Source organism: Citrus clementina, unplaced genomic scaffold, assembly GCF_000493195.1.
Source record: "Citrus clementina cultivar Clemenules unplaced genomic scaffold, Citrus_clementina_v1.0 scaffold_5, whole genome shotgun sequence".
NCBI lineage: Eukaryota > Viridiplantae > Streptophyta > Magnoliopsida > Sapindales > Rutaceae > Citrus > Citrus x clementina.
This window is the reverse complement of record NW_006262201.1, coordinates 15,601,706-15,621,845: the sequence shown is the minus strand read 5'-3', so window position 1 is coordinate 15,621,845 and position 20,140 is coordinate 15,601,706. Positions and strand designations below refer to the sequence as shown.

Genomic DNA, 20,140 nt, shown 5'->3' with positions numbered 1-20,140 from the left:
TGTCCTCTCTCTCCCATCACTTCAAACCTATTTTGACCTTTTTTTTTCCCAAAAGCGTTCCAACTGCAAAAACCTTCTTCTGTTGCATAATTTTCTTACAGTTTAAACGTCCATTTTAATTAGAATAAAAAGAAAAAATTATCTATGTTAAGTTTACTTATTAAATGGTGAGTCAATTTATGTCGTATTCGGACAAATTATCAAAACTTGTCACACTGCTTTTGATAAGATTTGATATGCCAAGCAGTGGCCTGCTGTATCACAAGATTTGGAAAAGGCATGTTGAGTTCCACTCCACAATTGCTATTTGCTAGAGATTAATTAGTCTCCCAATTAATTTATTTTACCGTGCTTATCGTATCAGATTCAATTACCAAAGGCATTACGCATACTTCATTCGCAAGCTTCACCTGTTATATTAAATTGTTAAGAATTTTAGCTGCTGCTGTCTAATTTTAATTTGGTCGCTCCTTCTCTCTACCAGTACCAGAGCTTAAATTATGGTGGCTTATTATATTAAGGGGTTATTTGAGATTGAGGTACTGTAACTTTTAATTTACAATTATTGTAAAAAAAATATATAACTATAAAATAAAAGTTAATAATATGTAGTAAATACAATTTTTAAATAATAATTTTGACAATATTATTAAAGATATAATAGAACTTTCATCACACAAGTATAAAATTATATCAACGTAACTTCTAAACTACAACAACTAACCAAACACTTCAATGCGGTAACTTCTAAGATATAGCTGTCTAACATTAATCCCAAACAAACCCTAAATATTCAAACAACAATCGACCAGTAAAGCCAAGGGGAAACCTAGTGATTATTCATACTCTTGGTTATTGGGGGAAAAAAAGACTTGATTATAATCATAAGCATGAGTTCAAGAGTCGTACAGAAACGAGTGGTGGAAGAGAAGAAAAAAAAATGGGACTTAGGACCAAAAAAAAAAAAAACGGGTAAAATGGAAAAAAAAATTGTAATTTAGGACAAGAAAAAAAAGAGGGGTAAAATGTGTGAGAGAGTTTTAATAAGAAAGAGAAAACTAATTAAGAAATATGATTAAATCATATATCTAATCTTCACAGTTTATTTGGTCTCAATCTAAATTATCTAATGGTTAAAAATTATGCCTAAAATTATCTTTAATATTGTATCCCTTGAATCTGTCTCCACACACACACACACACACATATAGGGGGAGAGAGAGTTGTAATTAGAGATTTCCAACCATATTAAAATTAAGGATAAGTTAAAAGATAAAAGAATACAAATTTTAGTATACTATAAGGTAAAATATACTATATTAAACTTGTGTCTTTTTATTTTTTAATTTATCTCTGATTTTAATTTTAATTTTTTAATTTATCTCTGATTTTAATATAACCAGCTATTTTTAATTGAAAATTATTATTTTACCACCCGCACATCAACGACACAAATATTAAAATTTATTTATTGATAACTTATGAGTGATGTATGTGATGCTAGTATCTTTAAATGCAAACTTACGAGCTCACATGCATGATGCATCCAATGTTGGTAGTATTTCACATTCTTTTGTACTAGTAGCATATATTTATTCACACGGTGAAGTTGAAATTACAGAATAATCCCCAAATGTCGACACAAATTGTCAACATTTAATAATGGTCCCAATCCACCAGGACCGCCGTGCAGACGCAGTAAAATCATGCTTAAATGTTGTGCCGTTACGTTATAGCATACATATAAAAAAACAAAATCTTTAAGGCCCAATTATTTCCACAACTTGTATTGGTAGGACCTTTGAATTGAATGGAGAGTTGTTTGAAAAACGAGATGCAAAAGATGGACAACGGCCCATTTCACTTCCATTTAATAAGCATGGCTGCTATTTAAATAATAATAATTTACTAGCAGATTAATCATAATTTAATTTGAAAAATTAATTACAAGATTTCTTATTATTTAAAGACAATTTATTTAGTCAACCTTTGATTAACTTTGGGTATAACCACCCAAGACAAAATCAATGTAAATTTTCTCTTCTGCTTAGGAAACTTGCAAATTTGATTATACGTAATACCAAACCTCCTACTCCTACTGATTTTTAACGTACATGTGGACTTCAGCTAAGTTGCAATCAGCATTAATCTTATTTAATCCATGTTCATGTAATTTGCAATTAGATGATTAAGTTGACAAACAAGACATGATTAAGTTTAAATCGAGAAGGAAAGATATTCCATCAACTTGATTTTTCATAACTCATTTGGGGGGGGGGGGAGTGGGTGGGGATTAGGGATGGCAAAAATCCCCACGGGGACGGGTACTCTTGGGGATTTTCCCTATTCAGGGAGGATATGAGGATAATTTCATACCCAATTTCTTATTCGGGGAAAGGACGGAGAAATTTTTTTACCCAATTTCTTATTCGGGGAGGGGACGGAGATGAGGTGGAATCCCCATCCCCTACCCATTTCCCCATTTTAAATTTTAATTTAATTTTTATTTTTTAAAATTACTAGTAAATAAATAATAAAACTTGAATTATAAAATTATAAGTATTGGTAAAAATAAAAAAATATCAAAATATTTATATTATTAAACTTTTAGGCCTAATTAACTAATTAAAGTTTTAAATTTTTATTTAGGACATTAAAAAGACCGGATAGATTCTATTAGCCAAAAAATTTTGTTTTAATTTTAATATTCATTAAATATTTAAAACTTAAATCTATTTTTTATTTATTTTTAGATGTTATAATTGCCCACAGCAAATCATAATTTTAATATCTAATCTAATTTAATATTTGCTCTTGATTTGTTTCGACTTAACTATTGTGCTGTAAAAAAAATAGTCCACATTTATAAAGTGTTCACGCCACCATTGAAAAGTTAATTTCGAATCTAAATTTGATTTTATTTGTAACAATTTTGTATTAGACTATTAATTTGTTCATGATAGTTAGTATCCCTTGCATGCTGCGTTACTTACTAATTTAATGTATGTGACTTTTGTAATGGATATTAATGTAAGATATATTTCGAACTTGACTTTTATTTGAATTTTTTATTTTAATATGATTAACTCAAAATCGAAACAAAAAATATATATATTAGTTATTCGGGGATCGGGAACCCTCGGGAATCCCCTGTTATTATTCGGGGAGGGGATGATGATTCTTTTAAATAATTCTGACGGGGACGGGGACATACGCAAAATATCGGGGATGGGTACGGGGAGATTGGTCCCCTCCCCTCCCCTCCCCATTGCCATCCCTAGTGGGGATGCGGGAATGACATAGTGTGGATGTCTTTAATGCTTGATGCCTGCATTCATTAATTTCTTTTTTTAGGGAAATTGTCACTTTCCCTCGTGATTAATCACAATCTAATAATTATCCCCTTAATATTATAATTTTATAATATTATATGATTTTCAAAAACTTTTATTCATTTTCTTATAATTTAGATACATAAAATAAAATTGATGGATAAAACTTAAATTAAAATTTAAAAAAAGTTCTATAATATATTTTCTTATTTAAAAAAAAATTATATTAAATAAAACTAAATATTACAAAATCAAAAATTATTTTACTTCTCTCATAAATTGCCAATATATATATATATATATATATATATATATATATATATATATATGAAGACAATAGTCATCACTACAATTGGCAACCCTAAATTATATAATTAAAATTTCATTAAACACTAAAAAGTATAGGTTTGGGTGCGACTAATTACTTTTTCCCTCAATTCGATCAAGGCTTTTCTCATCTTCTCCATAATTTGGTTTGAAAGAGTGATTGATTATGGAATAATTTCGTGGGCGCCCACCACTCCCATGTACTTATTTATATGCTTAATTAATGGTCTTTCTAGAGCCCCTGAAAAGGCTAATCAATCCATTTAAAGCTACTAGATCACTCGATTTGTTGTGCACTTTGATAGTTGCTATAAAAGGCATAATTAATCTGACAACAGTCTAAATAATTAATTAAGGTGTTTATAGTTTTCTTTGTACTTTAATTTACACGACGTTTCTCTTGAATTATCACATCAATTACTATCGGAGCGTTATCATCTTTTATTAGTTTGAATTTTTATTTTCTTTATTCTAATTTTTTCTTCCATTTAAGAAGGTCATGCTCTCAGTTTTCTTTGTGAGACACGAACTCAAGACCTTGACTTTAAAGCTACTAGATGTCTAGATCATTCGATTCGTGGAGCACTTTGATAGTTGATATAAAAGGCATAATTAATCTGACAACAATCTAAATAATTAATTAAGGTGTATATAGATTTCTATGTACAATTAATTAACACGACGTTTTTCTTGAATTATCACATCAATTACTATCGGAGTGTTGTCATTTTTTATTAGTTTGAATTTTTATTTTCTTTATTTTGTTTTTTCCTTGCATTTAAGAATGTCATTAGATTTTACCCCCTTTTTTTTTTTTTTCTGTAAGGCTCGAACTCAAGACCTTGATTCTAAGAAGAATAAACTCTTGATTATCACTTAAGTAGGACTTCCCATGTATTTTTTTATAATAACTTGTATACAACATAATCTTATAGTAATGACCAACGTTAATCTCAAAATTTTCTAAAACCAAACACAAATTCTAGTAAATGTAAAGAGGTTATAAAGCTTGGAGTTTAATTAGTTTCACTATTCAATTGGTATGGTGTAAATATATAATTTACAAGGAAATTACTAACAGTCCACCTAATTTTTAGTAAAAGTTCTACTAAAATATATAAAAGCTTTAAAAATTATCATCCAGATCTACCTAATGTTTGTCAATTATGTCATTGGTTCATGTTTATAGTAACCTTCATTAAATGCCGTGGTCGTAGGGGTGAAATACTGATTACGTACCAAAACTCTTTTTTCCTTTTTGAGTGAAAATTATCACCTGGGAACTTTTTTTTAGAGAAAGTTTTATTGAGTACACATCAAGGTCTCCTACAATTCACGTAATAATAATAATGATACACTTTCAAGGGCATAATAGTCTTTTTGCAAAGATTCCTTGAAATATTATTATCGAGTTAATGAAAAATTGACTCACTGAGAAAATTACAGGACTTACGTAGACTGAAAATAACTTCTAAATATTTTGTTTATTTTCAAATTTTCGCTACCGCTGATAATTTCCCGACGCACACATCATCGTTTGTTGTTATAGCTATGAATTATAATGATAAGACTTATCGTTTAACATGCACCATGACAACTCTTGCTTATGGCCTTAAGCTTCAGATCAATCAATTTCAAAGACACTTACATTAATGATTATAATTTGATCACTGCTCATTAATGTTTCAATATTAAATTACGGTCTCCCTAAGTTATATCTAATCAAACTTACAGTAAGATAAAAATTCACTATATATTAGCCCACTTGGCCCTTTTGCTCCCTTAATTCTTTTTGTATTGCTTTACTTGATTGTAAGTTACAATCATTTTAACTCAGACAAACCCTAAAGTTAATTGCAATTGGATGCTTTTTATTAATATATATATATATAGCACGAAAATATAGTTGGATTGTGTGCTGTAATCTGAATTAAAACTCGTTTGTTCGAAACTTTTTATAGCTACTGTTGGTGAAGAAAACTCATTGTGCGGGGTTAGACTAAAGATTTTTAGATATTCAATCTAAAACACTAATTTATTAGGCGGAAGAATTTATTCTAATTATAAACAGTTTATTTGAAGGTAATTTTGTTTTTTAATTGATTTTGTCGGTAAGCTACACTACAGACTAAGTTACCAAAAACTGCAAGTTACGTAAATGATTGGATAGTGAATAACAAAGAAGAGTTAATTAATTAATTAACATTTATGAATTAATTAGACGTGAAGTTTTACCTGTAAATATTGAAATGAAAGAACGATAAGTATGAAAAGGACTCCTTCGTTAATTTTATAAACTTTTTATGGGAGAAATCAATACATTACCAGAAAGCAAGAAAACAGTTTGATGTTAGCTTTGAATTTATAACAATAACAATAAATACAGTACAAGCCCCATTTTGTTTTTCTTGCCATATCCGCCCACCGCTCTGTAATCTCTCTCTCTCTCTCTCTCTCTCTCTCTCTCTCTCTCTCTATCTATCTATTTGTTTATATATATATATATATGCACAGATGACATGTATATAAATAGATATAGGTAGATAGAGTAGAGATGATATGAAGAGTAGTGGTGTGTGGCCAAAATTCAGATAAAAAAAAATGGGTTTATTCAGAGCAGAGGGTGTAGTGTATAAGCCTGTTCAGGAAACTGACACTGCTTCTCCTCCTCCTCCTCAACCCAATCAATTTTATCTTACAGCCAATGTCAAAGGTATAATATACATGCATATAATTTGATCATCAATTCATCATCATCATCAGTCATCAAATGTTTTGCTTTCTTTTTAATTTTTGGGTCAATTTGTCTTCACATGCAAATGTGATATCTTTTAGTTTTCTTCTGACACGCACAGCTTCTGCTAGCCGCAGTTATTTCTCGTTCTTTTAATTTTCCCTTTCTGAACAACAATGATTACTGTACTGTTTATTATTATTCTTTTAGTAAAAAAAACAGCACCCCTACGTGTGTGTGTGTGTGCGTGCGGGCATAAATATATTTAAAATTTATTAATTTTGAAGACCCCGAGTCGGGAATAATTAATTAATTTTTTTCGTTTAATTTTATAATTAAGCTCCACGCATGGCGGGATTTCTGGTTAAAGTATTTGTCTGGTTATTGGAGTCTCCCATCCTCGGAGGATTGCTGCTCTACATTTTGAAGAGAAACAATTTAATTCACAAGGTACTTGCATCCTTATCCTTCACGTGCTGATATTGTTCTTCCTTAATTTCTCATAACTCACGGATACCACCGTCTCCAAGAAAATAGATATTTATTTATCTTGATTTATTCTTTAAAATTCCATGTTTTTTTTTGTTTTTTTTACTGATATTTGAAAAAGAAAAAAGCCCACCAGGATGATAGAAATAGTATTTTTACCGTCCGTCCGTCAAATAGGATAACACTATGATACATTAAAACGACGCATTGTTTATACACAGTATTGTCGTTTCTGTCTTGCTAGTATTTGAATATTATTTTTCCTTTTAGTTTTGGTTACTATGTAGTTAAGCTGACCTCAATAAACCAATAGGTGGGTTAATTAGTAGATAATTATTTGCTTTGCATTCACTGATTAGGAACTGTGGTTGGTGTCTAATTACTTTCTGGTTTTCTTTTCTATTCTATTCTCCCCCAATTAATAAAAATTGAAAACTCGTCAAGATTTCAGATATTATACCGACCTAAAATTCAATAAATTTATACGATTTTTATGCCGAATGGAAAATTTTAAGATAATTGACAGGGATGATTAAGTAACGTTCAATAAATGAATCTGATTATTGTTTATAAGCTAATAACGCAAACGGTGGCTGGCTGGACGGAGGCCATCGGCCAGGTGTTCTGACTCTATGTGGTGAAGGAAGGACGTACCAAACTACCAACAAGGTGTTTGTTGTGGGGGGTCCTATAAATAGATTTTTGGGTGAGATAATAACACCCCCACTTTTAGTATAGTGACATCCCACTTACGACTTTTTTTTTTTTTGGCATTTACAATTTTATCCTCAAACAACAGCTTCATTCTTTTTTTTTTTTCTTTTTTTTTTGTTTGAATCACGAGGTGGTCTTGAGTGGGCCCTAATTATGGGAGACACTTTTAAGCTCGTACCACAACTCAGACTAATCCCTGCTCGCACCGGGTCGGCCCGTAAGGAATAAAGTGCTGGCCAAAGTGGTGACTTCATATGAGAGCGGGGCTTGAACCCCTGACCTCTCTTAAGGAGTGAGAATACCGAATCACTCACACCAACCAACTCTAGTTAAATTGGTTGATATGATTTCTTTGGTTAAAAAGTTTTAAACGTCTAAAGTCAATTTCTCTCATTTCACTTCGCTGCAAATCCGACATTTTTTTTTTTACTCTCTTTGCATATCTTAAATCATTGATATGATTTCTTGTGTTGCAGTAGTTTAATGACATTGTCTCCTCATGCATTAGAGTTTTGGGAAACTTGAGAAGCTTTCTTGCTTACTATGCTTTTCTTTTTCGTGAGTTTTTTTTTCTTTTAATGAATATTTCCTTTTCATGAACCGAAAAATCAGGTGTGAGTGAATAAGAAAATTGAAAAGAAACAAGGATAAATTTGGTATTAGCGACATGTATTTTAATTTGGGAGTTATTATATAAATAATGGGCTGGAAATATCGTTATCTTAAATTTTTAAGTCCAAGGGTAACAAGTATATCAATCTTCAATGTAAATTAAATACTTTCCAAAGGATATATAAAAAGTAAATTACAATGAAAAAATTGATAGCAACACTCCAACACCCGTGTGGTTCGATGAAATTGTCATAGAGGCCCTTATTTGTAGAAATCTTTCCATAGACCTTCTTTGGTACTTAATAATGATCACGCATACGTGGCATACACCAGAGTTTGGCTGGACATGGGCCATGTTATTTTTAAAATAATGGGGGTATTCCTGACCATTTTGCAAATCATTTGGTGTCCATACCACTTTCGCAAACTTTAATGAGAACATTTACTATTAAGAAAGCTTTGTTGGAGCCGTTTTAAAATAATTTTATTTATTTATTTTCGTGAATTTGAATTTCAAATAAAGTAATAGTTAAAAAATTAAATAGGACTTTATCGACTTCGTTATTTTTTTAATAAAAAATTGAACATAAAATTCCAATAACAAATAAGAAAGATAAGTAATCATTTAAAATTCATAATTCAAAATAAGGAACACATAACTATAAATTTTAGCAGAATAGTAGATGCAAATGATAAATTTGATTGATTTGTTTGTCATTAACTTAAGTTCTACTAATGTGATTTAGTCCCTATATGTTGATTTACATATTCATCTAGTTCCTATATTTTAAAAAAAAAAATTTTTTTTTTTACATTTGGGGATGAATAAATTCTAAATTAATTTTTTTAACCTATATCTTTTCAGAATTTGAATTTACATGATTAGTTAAAAAAAATTTTAAAAATCACTCCGTCATGTCCATAAAGACACTATGCACCACGAAAATCTTTCGAAAATATTAACTATTTACAGTTCAATAAACTTGGTCTTTACGGTAGAGAGATAAAACCCTCCTTTTCAATTTTTTTTTTCTCTCCGCCATCAACAGAATAAATCATAATCATTTTTTCTAATCATAGACTCATAGTTGTATTCTTTACCATCGACAATTGGAGACCTTCATTCTTGGGTTTGGACTTCGGGTTTGGTTTATTAATTGAACTTGACAACTTGATTTTAAGATGTGTCCTATTGATTGAGTTATTAAGACTATGAGTACCTCATTGATAATTTAGTTTGAGAAAGACCATGTTTAAATTTTGTTTGGGGATATTTCCAACCCATAATTTGCGTAAATTCACTCTATTTCAAAAAATTATTGTACAAAAATTTATATTATTTTTAAAAATTTTAAGATAATAAAAAATTCTAAATAATTTATTAATTAGATCCTTACCTTTATATCAGTTTCTTGCCCATTGTTGACCGATACTATTATTTTAATTTGAATATTTTCTCTTGTGATATAAAATGACCAGATTGTCTAACAGATGTGCTTTTATGCTATATGAGTTTGTTTTGTATGCTAGATAAGATGGATAGGATGAGATAAGATAAGATTATATTTAATATTGTCTTATGTTTGGTGTAATACCTATAATTAAACTAAATAGTATAGATATTTATATACGGACAAAATGTTTGGTTTCTTTTATTATTGGTTAATTCATTCACATTAAATTTGATATTATAATTTACTCCATTTCAAAAATTTATTTTACAAAAAAATTACATTATATTTTCAAATTTTAAGATAATGAAAAAAATGTAAATAATTTACTGACTAGATCTTTACCTTTACATAAGTTCTTGACCATTATTGATCGATACAATTATTTTAATGTTATTGTAATTTGACTATTTTTCTTGTGATATAAAATAGCTAAATTGTCCGAACTATGTGCTTTATGTTGAAGTATAAACAACTCTATTGTACTGTTGTACACACATTCTTGTAAATAACACTCATTCTCTTTGGTTAAATTGCTCACTTTTCTCTTTATTTCTTCTGTAAATATCTTTTGCTGTATGTTTTTTCTGTTCAAATTCCTTTTTTATTTGAAATCATTAAAAAAAATGTAAACTTTTTTAATTATCTTTTTGGGGTGGGGTGAATTTACACAATTTGAGGGGTGAAAATATAACTTTTAATCTTTGAATTTTTAGAGGTGAAATAGTGCATTAATGACTACTTATTTCATATGTAGACAGCAAAAGTGAAAATGTGAAATTAACCATACAAAATCTTAAATGGAGTTGTCAAAATTTATAGTTGTGTAAAATTTTTGAAAACTTTGGTAGTGAAGAGTGACAAGCTATTTGAGATTGGAATAGAATCTTCTCTTTATCCTTTGTGATTATGCAAAAAAATTAAGTAGTTGAGTAATGATAATCCAAAAAACAAAATTAAAAAAAAAATGATTTTCCCCTTGCACTGTTAAGACTTAAGACTGAATTAACGGAACTGATGGGTTATTTGTAGCTGTTCATTTTTCTAATACAATAGTTCCTTTAGTTATTTCTAATTATGCAAAAACCTCAGTAATTGCATTATAATTAATGACTCGGAAGTAACTATAACAGTGATATATTTGAGACTTCTTTTCAAACGAAAAAAAAAAAAAAGGTAAACTGAAGTCCCAAGTGAAAAAGTAAGGAAAATAATATTGGGAGCTTTGTTTATTTTCTTCTAAAATCTATAGTTACAATAGGGATCCGTAAGAAGAAATTTGCAAACTGTGTGTTCTATATGTGATTTATTCAAAAAGTTAGGGAACTAGAAGTTATTATCCATTAGTAAAATTTAACAATTTAACTATAATAATTACTCAAAAGGAACTCTTTAACCGCCGGTAGGAGATACAGCGCTTTCCTTGATTGAGAATTTGATATTCAAAATAAATGGAGTCATTAATGACTGAATGTGACACGCATTCTTTTCAAAAAAGAAAAATGTCACATTCTTTTCAAATGTGACGCAAATTTGGAAAAGCAAAATGCAAAAAGCAACCAATAAAAAAAATTATTAGGCTATTATCACCGGTAAAAGATGATTTAGTGAGCACCAGAGGCTGATCTGTAGCGATTACTTAGATATGTAAGAGAATAATTTTTTATGAATAATATTAAAACGGTAGATTATTCACATAGTATCACGTGACACTGTCGCTAATCATAAAATGAATAGTGAATACTGTTTTCAGTAGATTATAACTCGATCATCCAGCAGCTAAAGTAGTTAGCCAGTTGGGCTCCTCTTCTTCAATCCCTGATTATTCTGCAGTTATAAATGCTGCAAAATGTTGTTGAATTTTCCATTACTAATTAACTTAGTCGTGCATACCGCACCGCTATCAAGGCATCAATTTATTCACTCAAAGCCTGTGAATTCACCAAGATTATAGACTCCAATCACATTTTGCTGACCAAATCTCATTCCAAGTCTTTGGTAATCAAATAATCAAGTGCAATAGAATAATCCCATCATAGATCTTACATATTCCATGTCTCAAGATATTGCTGAACCATCATCGATTGTTCAAGAATTAATTCAAATATTTTTTATTTTTGCTTCTCTCATAAACACTAATATATATAGGCTTTGTACTTTGGCAGTTTATTTCATATGCGGAGCTGGAAGACTCGCCGCTTTATGTTCCCTTACATCCCTATGATTCTGAAGGTTTGATTACAAATGCAGGCCTGAATCCACAACTAAGATTAGTACAAGATCCACTATTTTTTCATGCACCATAACAGTCTAATTGAAATGAAGAAAACTTGGTATTACTGATTAAATAAGATATGATTGCATGCATTCGGCAGGCAGTGTGCAAGAATACGCCGTGCATGCACGTCTCTTAATTTCATCTCATGTTTGATTCCACACCAAAACCACATGTTTTAAGAATACATTAAAATTTCAGTAGCTTGTCTTCTAAGCTAACTAAATTCAGTTTAAACACTCTTGCAGATCTTAAAGAACAAGAGATCAAACACATCGATTCTGATTTATCTCCACCTGAAAAAGTTCAACAGGCAATAGATTGTCTGCCTCTGTCTTCAGAAAAGCAGCCGTTTTTCCATCGCTGGACTGTATTAGATTATTCAAAAGCCTACAGTTCCGGAGATATTACTCCTCGTATGGTAAGCTTTTGTATATGTGATCACTTGTTGTTGGCATGCTTTCCGGTGCATGCATAGTCAATTTGTTGGACTTTGCACGGCTAGCTGCTCTCTAATAAACATAGATTTTTGGTTTGTGTAGGTAGCAGAGCGGTTTATAACCGCAGTACGTGAGTCTTCAAACCCTCCAATGAAAATGTCATTCTTCATTAACAACAATGAAGAAGATATTCTAAAGCAAGCTACAGAGTCGACTCTTCGGTATAAAAAAGGTATAATCAAACTATAGTGCAACAAATGCTCTGTAGTCCTCTTGTAATTAGTTATTTACAGCTCTTAACTGCATTGGGAATTTTCAGCATCTTATCTAGACATAGATGCTAGGGGTCTAAAGGAAGAAATTAAGCATGTTAACATGTTAAAATCTTCAAATTGGTGCTCCTAGAGCTAGCTAGCATCTGATAATTCTGCTTGTCCAATTTATCCGATTTTGATTATGGTCTTTTCCAGGAGAGCCAATATCGGTTCTAGATGGAGTCCTAATTGCAGTCAAGGATGAAATTGATTGTTCTCCTTACCCAACTACAGGTGGTCTAATGTTCTATTATTTCATTTTCACTAGGCTTATTTATTGATGACCTATTTCATCAGTTCACTAACATTGACGTTGGTTCTTTTAGGAGGCACCAAGTGGTTGCATAAAGTTAGACCTTGCACAGGTGATGCATGCTGCGTTATGCGCCTCAGATTGTGCGGCGCCATACTTGTTGGGAAAACTAATATGCATGAGCTCGGGGCTGGAACAAGTGGGATAAATCCTCATTATGGGTGAGCCTTTTTTTCCCCTCTAGTTGCGTTTCATTGTGCTAAAGCAAAAATTTGTGTCATTTGAACTATTTGGTACTCTTGGCACAATCCCCACTAAAGCAGTTTCAATGGTTCTTTTCTTGTTTCCTGAATGCTATAGGGTCGCTAGAAATCCATACGACCCCAGCAAAATCACTGGGGGTTCTTCTAGTGGATCAGCAGCAGTGGTGGCTGCAGGATTGTGCCCTGTCGCCCTTGGTGTTGATGGAGGAGGTAATGCTACATAATATTCTCTTCTTATAAACTAATTTTATATAAAGTAGCTAGCTTATGCGGGAAATACATTATCGTTATAAAGAACTTACAGTGTTTTATAGAAATTGTTCACTTACTAAGGCATTAAGGTTAAGTTTCTGCAAGATAATATTTTAAAATAAAAATGTATGTCTAGGATCCGTGCGGATGCCTGCAGCTCTCTGTGGTGTTGTTGGTTTTAAGCCAACTTTCGGGCGCATACCTCTTTCTGGGTAAGAAATGATCGTTTGCATTCATGCCGAAATATTATTTCCAAATCCTTTATGTTTCAAGTTTTTTTTTGAACTGCTAAATTGATACTGTTTTCAGTGTTCTTCCACTGAACTGGACAGTAGGAATGGTTGGAATTTTAGCAGCCACTGTAGAAGATGCATTGGTTGTGTAAGTGTTCTCTGAATTTTTATTTATTTTTAAATCAAACACTAAACTATGAGTTCTTACATAGTTATCATATTCAGTTATGCAGCTATTAATGGTCCACTTCCTTCCCAACAGCCCACTGTTTCATTGGTATGATTTTCTTCTATCTACGCAACCATTCTTTATCTATCATAAGGTGTAGTAGCAACAAAAAGAACAACCGAATCTCTGTTTGGAAATTTTAGTTCATTTAATTCTCTTTTTTCTTGGGATAATGTACCAGCCAAAAGTATCGTTCCCACTGCTGAAGTCTGCAACATCAATATCAGCCATCAAATTGGCCAAGTATGATGCGGTTAGTACTACACTGGTTCATATGTAATACATATGTATCCATATTACTCTGTGTACAATAAAATTTAAATTTCACTTATGTAAGGCTTTTTCTAATCTCTCTTTCAATTCTCAAACCACTAATTGGGACAAATTAGTGGTTCAACGATTGCAGTGACGATATAAGAGTATGCTGCTCTCATGCAGTGGACAAGCTTTGCGAGCGTTATGGCTGGAAGGTATATGCAATAAAGCATGCTTCGTTTTTCACCCTGCATCAGTGCACTATTTGGACATCAATAAGCACTCGATTTTATTACTTTCTAACATTCCACGCCTTGTCGTTTGTAAGGTTGTAGAGGTTACTATCCCGAATATAGAAGTGATGCGTCTGGCACATTATTTGACTATTGGTTCTGAGTGTAGCACTTCGCTCTCTTCTTATCTGCAAAAAATGTACGTTGATTTTCTTCCGAGCCTCCACTTTTTCATTGCTGTCTTTTTAAGTGTAATTCTAAGGTCAGGACACTGAATACTCAAACTTATCAAAACAGAAATTGTTCAGATCAAGGATGGGATGCCAGGGTAGCCCTTAGTGTCTATGGTTCTTTCAGCAGCCAAGAGTATATTAAGGCCCAGAAAATCAGGTATTACCCTTAGATACTGGCACCTATCAGCAACCAACAAACTTATGATATTCATTTATTCAGTTTGCATGGCTTCCCAAATTGTGTATCCACAGGAATCGCCAGATGCAGATTCACCGGAACATATTCGCCAAAGCAGATGTCATCGTTGTTCCTACAACAGGGTCAGCTTTCTTCTCTTGGTTGACTTTTACATAATTTAGAAACATATATGGTCTTATAATCTTGTATTAGTCCAGTAATGGTGTCCAAAGGTTTGTAATATCTTATGCATGTTACAGTGTGACGGCCTACGAGATTAAGGACGATGCTCTGAAGACCGGAGAACTTGATTACATATATGGAGGTATGAAATGAACGATTGAAATAGATGTCTGCTGTGCATTCCAAGCCTTCGTTATATGAGCTAAGCAACTATTAGAATTTAGAATAACTAACACAATGGAACTTGATCAAACCATTTCAGCTGCACTTGTTCGGTATCAGATAGCGGGAAATTTTTTGGGATTGCCAGCAGTGACTGTTCCGGTATGATCTTATCGTTCCCTTGTCTTTAATTAACCAGCTATATAAACCAAAGCATCATCTTTGTTTGACCCGTTGTCATGTGTCGTTGACAGGTTGGATATGACACGGCAGGCTTGCCTATTGGCCTTCAGTTTATAGGGAAGCCATGGTCTGAACCTACATTAATGCATATAGCATTTGCAATGCAGGTAGCTACTAGCTAGATGATCTGAAATTTCATTGGCTAAAATGTAATTTCTTTCGCGCACACACACACACACGCACACACACGCTTAAGCACTCAGTCCCTAAGCTTATTGATGCATAATATTCGTTTGTTTCTATGAAATGATCAAGCAACCTTCTGATGCGTGAGCTACTTTACAGGCCCTGTGCATCTCAGAATTCAGGAAGCCTAAGGTTTTCCATGATCTGCTCTACAAAGAATAAATGCACCCGGCTGGAGACTCATCAATGCATGAAGAGTTATAGTCCATTTTTTATCTGAAGCCTAATTGTTCTAACTATATGTTCGATATATCTTTAATGATGGTTGTTTCCAGTCGTTTTATAAATTACTTTCCTGTTTTCCCATTGTCATGTTCTGTTTGGAATGCTTCTGGCCTTTGGCACGAGACATTTAGGTTGACACTGTTGGGGATATTTTTCTTCAAACATCTTAATTTAAAGCATATTCGTGTCCAGCATCATATTCGAAAAGAAAGCATACATACAGACACAATTATATATATGGTATCATTTAGAGCAAGGAAAATGGGTCATCGGGCCATGGTTATATTGTATTAGCTTCATCTCTATCAAATTTAGGTTAACTCAAATACGACCAATTTAATAATCATATCAAAATTTTGAAATCCAAACTCAACACGACAAATAAACGGTGACCTGACACAATTATCTAATAATTAGTTAATCGTGCTACCCCAACATGATACAATCCAATAATTCACTTAATACCTATTTAACACGATTTATATCAAACAACATTACACATTATTTGACAGAAATTACATTAATTTATATGTAAATAATACTATGTATTAATGCTATAAAATATATATGTCTTCCAAAATATTATACACATTTATAAAATTGAAGTTTTAAGTTTATTTAGAATTTTATAAAATGGAACACCATATAAATATTCATTCTTCACGCAAAAAAAAAAATCATGTCTAATATTTGAGTTTTGATAATAGGATTCTGCAAATTAATTTAGAATTAAAAATATAAGTATATCTTAATGGAAATATGAATAAGTTTTGATTAACTGTTTAATAATCGTGTCATTAAACAAGCAAATGAGTCAAGAAAGTGAATCCTAACTTGACATAGAAAAAAATCGTGTTGGCTCAAATTTTTTTACGACTCAAACTTATTTATTTGTATCATGCTCGTGCCAGGTAAATGGATTATGTCAAATTTTATTAGCATAGTATCAATTATATCAAATACAAGTAACAAAAATTAATAATTAAAAGAAAAAAATCGGGTTCTAAAAAGTGAAACAACTTTGACAATAGTATATGTAAAGTACTATGTATTCACATCTTCCTATCATCCTCACAAAAAAAAAAGAGCCAAATATTTGAGTTTTGATGATAAAATTTTACAAATTAATTTAAAATTAAAGACATAAGTATATTTTAATACAAATATAAATTAGTTTTGGTTGACTATTTAATAATCGTATCATTAACCAAGTAAATAGGTCAAGGAATTAAATTATGATCTGACACGGAAAAAAATCTTATTAACCCAAACCAAATCAATTTAATAATCATGTCAATTTTCACAACTCAAACCTATCTAATTGTGTAACATTCGTGTCAAGTAAATGGATCGAGTCAAATTTTGTCAGTTCTAGTATTAATTACAGACAATTACAAGTAACAAAAAATACTGATTAAAAGATAAAAACGGCTTCCAAAAAGTAAAATAACTTTGAGAGTAGTATATGTATTTATATCTTTCTTTCTTTATATCAAAACTATGTCGATATGCATTCATAAGCACCTCTTTATATAAGGAAAGTTTTAAAAATAAATAGAAAAAAATAATATTAATATATTTGTAACTTTAAAATTATCTATATGATTATAATAATACTAATACTTTGTGACCATCTTATAACAACTTGTGTAAAATCTATGTAACAAATAATTAAAATAAATTAATTATATTTTTTAAAACTTCTTACTAATAATAATATTAGTGAGAACAGTGAATTTATATATTTTTTTAAAACGAAAATATTATGAATTTAATATCATTTTTTATCAATTCTTTTAAGATAACAAAATAAAAGAAATGCTAATAGCATTAGTATTTTAAAAACAACAGTGTCACCGAACTAGCTCAAAGTGTTTTCTTATCCAATAGTTGAGAGTGTCATACACGGATTTTGGCAACATCTAGCCAAAATCAAATATAATTTCAACAAATATTGACAACGATGTAATCCATAAATATTTTTAACAAATGAAGACATATCGAGCATAATTATAAGATTTCAGTACTTATTATTTATCAAAAAAAAATTTAGATAGTGGCTCCCATCCTCTCACCTTAATTTTATCATTCTGCTTCAAAACTTTTGATTTTACCTTCTCCGAATACGCATTTTTATTAATATTATTATTAGGGAGCCTCTAAGTTACAATAATTGTAACATACATCCCTTATGTGAACTACACAAAATTATAGAATTAACAATTTGTGTGGTTTACATGAGGGATATATGTTACAATTATTGTAACTTAGCATTTGCCTTATTATTAATCCAGGGCAGGGAAGATAGGAGGATCCCACAGACAATGGGCGGGAATAACGCCATCACCATTTGAAAAATGCGAAAAAAAACACAGCTCAATAGTTGACACTTGATATCCATATGGGGCTAAGCCGCTAAGCTACTTGGACTTGTTTTTCCAATCATTTGATATTATATTATATTATATTATCTTATTTATATAATTTATATTATACATACACATCATTCTCATATTATATTATATTCTCATTTTTGTAATGCGAATATGTTGGTAAGCCATTCAGCTTAATAGAATTATTTTTGAATGCATTATAAAGCCGTGTGATTTAATAATATTAATATCTGACTCTATTAAACCGCACGCCTTAAAAGTATATATGTATAATAAAAGGGCGCCTATACTAGAGAAAGACGGTTTATATAGATATTATAATTGATTTGGTCTAAGATCTTAAACTTTATTAAAATATGATTTACTAGTTTTTCTAACCATTACACCATTTAAATATATGACTAAATAATTTTCCTAAATTTAAAGAAATTCAAGATCCTAAATTGGAATATATATATATATATATATATATATATATATATATTTGTCAAGTGTAGACGGCCTCTATTTTTTTTTTTTTTTTTTTGTGCGTACATGCTGTCAAGTAATATAGTTTTATAGTTAATTATATACTAACTTTGTTAAACCATATAGTTTAATAATGAATTGAAAATTGACTCTACTAAACTATATAACTTGATAGTGTGTTTGTTTAAAAAAAAATGATTGCATCCGCACTTAAGAATAAACTCATATATAAAATTAATAAGTGAAAGAAAAACATCTTTTGTAAAAATCTACAAATGTCCCCCAAGACTGACAGAGGTGAGACATTCTTCCTCAAATCTCTCCCCTTTATGCCTGCCAAAGGCGTTGTTCGGTGAATTTCAATTTAATTTAATTGAATTTAATCTGATATATAAAAGGGTTCGGCTATGTTGGAACCACTCTAAGTAGAGCACCCTTTCATAACCACACGATCAAAATTATAATGAGTTTTTTACTATTTATCACTTTGCATGTGTGGTTGTGATTTGTGCTCTACCTTAGAGCAATTCCAAGGTAGTCATAGTCTATATAAAAATATGCTGTAGTTTCTGGAGATATTTTAGTTGTTTTATTTTTAATTTTTTAATAATATCATAATCATGCACAATTATTAAATGGGATATTTTATTCAAACATATCAATTTAAAGCATATTCATGTTTAACAACATATTCAAAAAGAAAGAATAAATACGCACATAATTATACATATGAAATCAGTTAGAGTTGGCAAAACGGTCTATTGAGTCGTGTTCGCTAGTTTTATATCGTGTCAAATTTAGGTTAGCTTAAATATAACTCATTTAACAGTCGTGTCAAAATACTAAAACCTGAACCTGGCATGAAAAATATATGGGTGACCTGATACACCCATTTAATAATTAGTTAATTGTATCACCCAATAATCCGCTTAATACCTATTTAATACTATTTACATCAAATATTAGAAACCATTTGACACAAATTGCGCTAGTTTATGTCTATATAATATTTATTGATGCTATAAAATATACATGTCCACCAAAGGATTATACACAACCAAAATTATTTTAAGTTTATTTGGAAATTTACAAAATGGAACACCATATAAATGTTCATCCTTCACAAAAAAAAAAAAAGAAAAAAAAGAAAAATTATGTCTAATATTTGAGTTTTGATAACATGATTCTGCAAATTAATTTAGATTTAAAAACATAAGTATATTTTAATATAAATATGAATTATTGTAATAACTTTTGTAAAATCTATGTGGCAAATAAAAATTAAATAATTATAATTTTTAAAACTTCCCAACTGTTACTAGAATTATTGAGAACAATAAATTTTTTTTTAGAAAGGAAAATGTTATGAATCTGACATCATTTTTTTTGTCGTCAATTCTTTTAAGATAAAAAAGGATCAGTATTTAAAAAAAAAATAGTATTATTAAATTAGCCCAAATTGT

The 20,140-nt window shown here is 30.6% G+C and overlaps 1 protein-coding gene across 1 annotated transcript; it reads left to right on the top strand.

The window, feature by feature from the left end:
• Nucleotides 1–6,083: 6,083 nt before the first annotated feature.
• Nucleotides 6,084–15,859, top strand: LOC18040383 (fatty acid amide hydrolase). Its single transcript, XM_006432012.2, has 20 exons — nucleotides 6,084–6,372; nucleotides 6,734–6,843; nucleotides 11,825–11,891; nucleotides 12,183–12,355; nucleotides 12,477–12,606; nucleotides 12,845–12,922; nucleotides 13,015–13,162; nucleotides 13,302–13,414; nucleotides 13,593–13,668; nucleotides 13,766–13,837; nucleotides 13,915–13,966; nucleotides 14,100–14,171; nucleotides 14,308–14,388; nucleotides 14,502–14,605; nucleotides 14,704–14,796; nucleotides 14,892–14,960; nucleotides 15,078–15,142; nucleotides 15,263–15,324; nucleotides 15,417–15,512; nucleotides 15,691–15,859. The coding sequence occupies exons 1-20, from the start codon at nucleotides 6,261–6,263 to the stop codon at nucleotides 15,751–15,753; spliced, it is 1,836 nt and encodes a 611-aa protein (XP_006432075.2). The 5' UTR covers nucleotides 6,084–6,260; the 3' UTR covers nucleotides 15,754–15,859.
• The last annotated feature ends 4,281 nt before the right edge of the window (nucleotides 15,860–20,140 follow it).

Excerpts from the sequence above, each read along its gene's own strand:
- LOC18040383 (XM_006432012.2), top strand. The coding sequence starts at position 6,261 with ATGGGTTTATTCAGAGCAGAGGGTGTAGTGTATAAGCCTGTTCAGGAA. Across the intron at positions 6,373-6,733 it reads TCTTACAGCCAATGTCAAAG|CTCCACGCATGGCGGGATTT; the intron begins GTATAATATACA and ends TTTATAATTAAG. Across the intron at positions 13,669-13,765 it reads GGGCGCATACCTCTTTCTGG|TGTTCTTCCACTGAACTGGA; the intron begins GTAAGAAATGAT and ends TACTGTTTTCAG.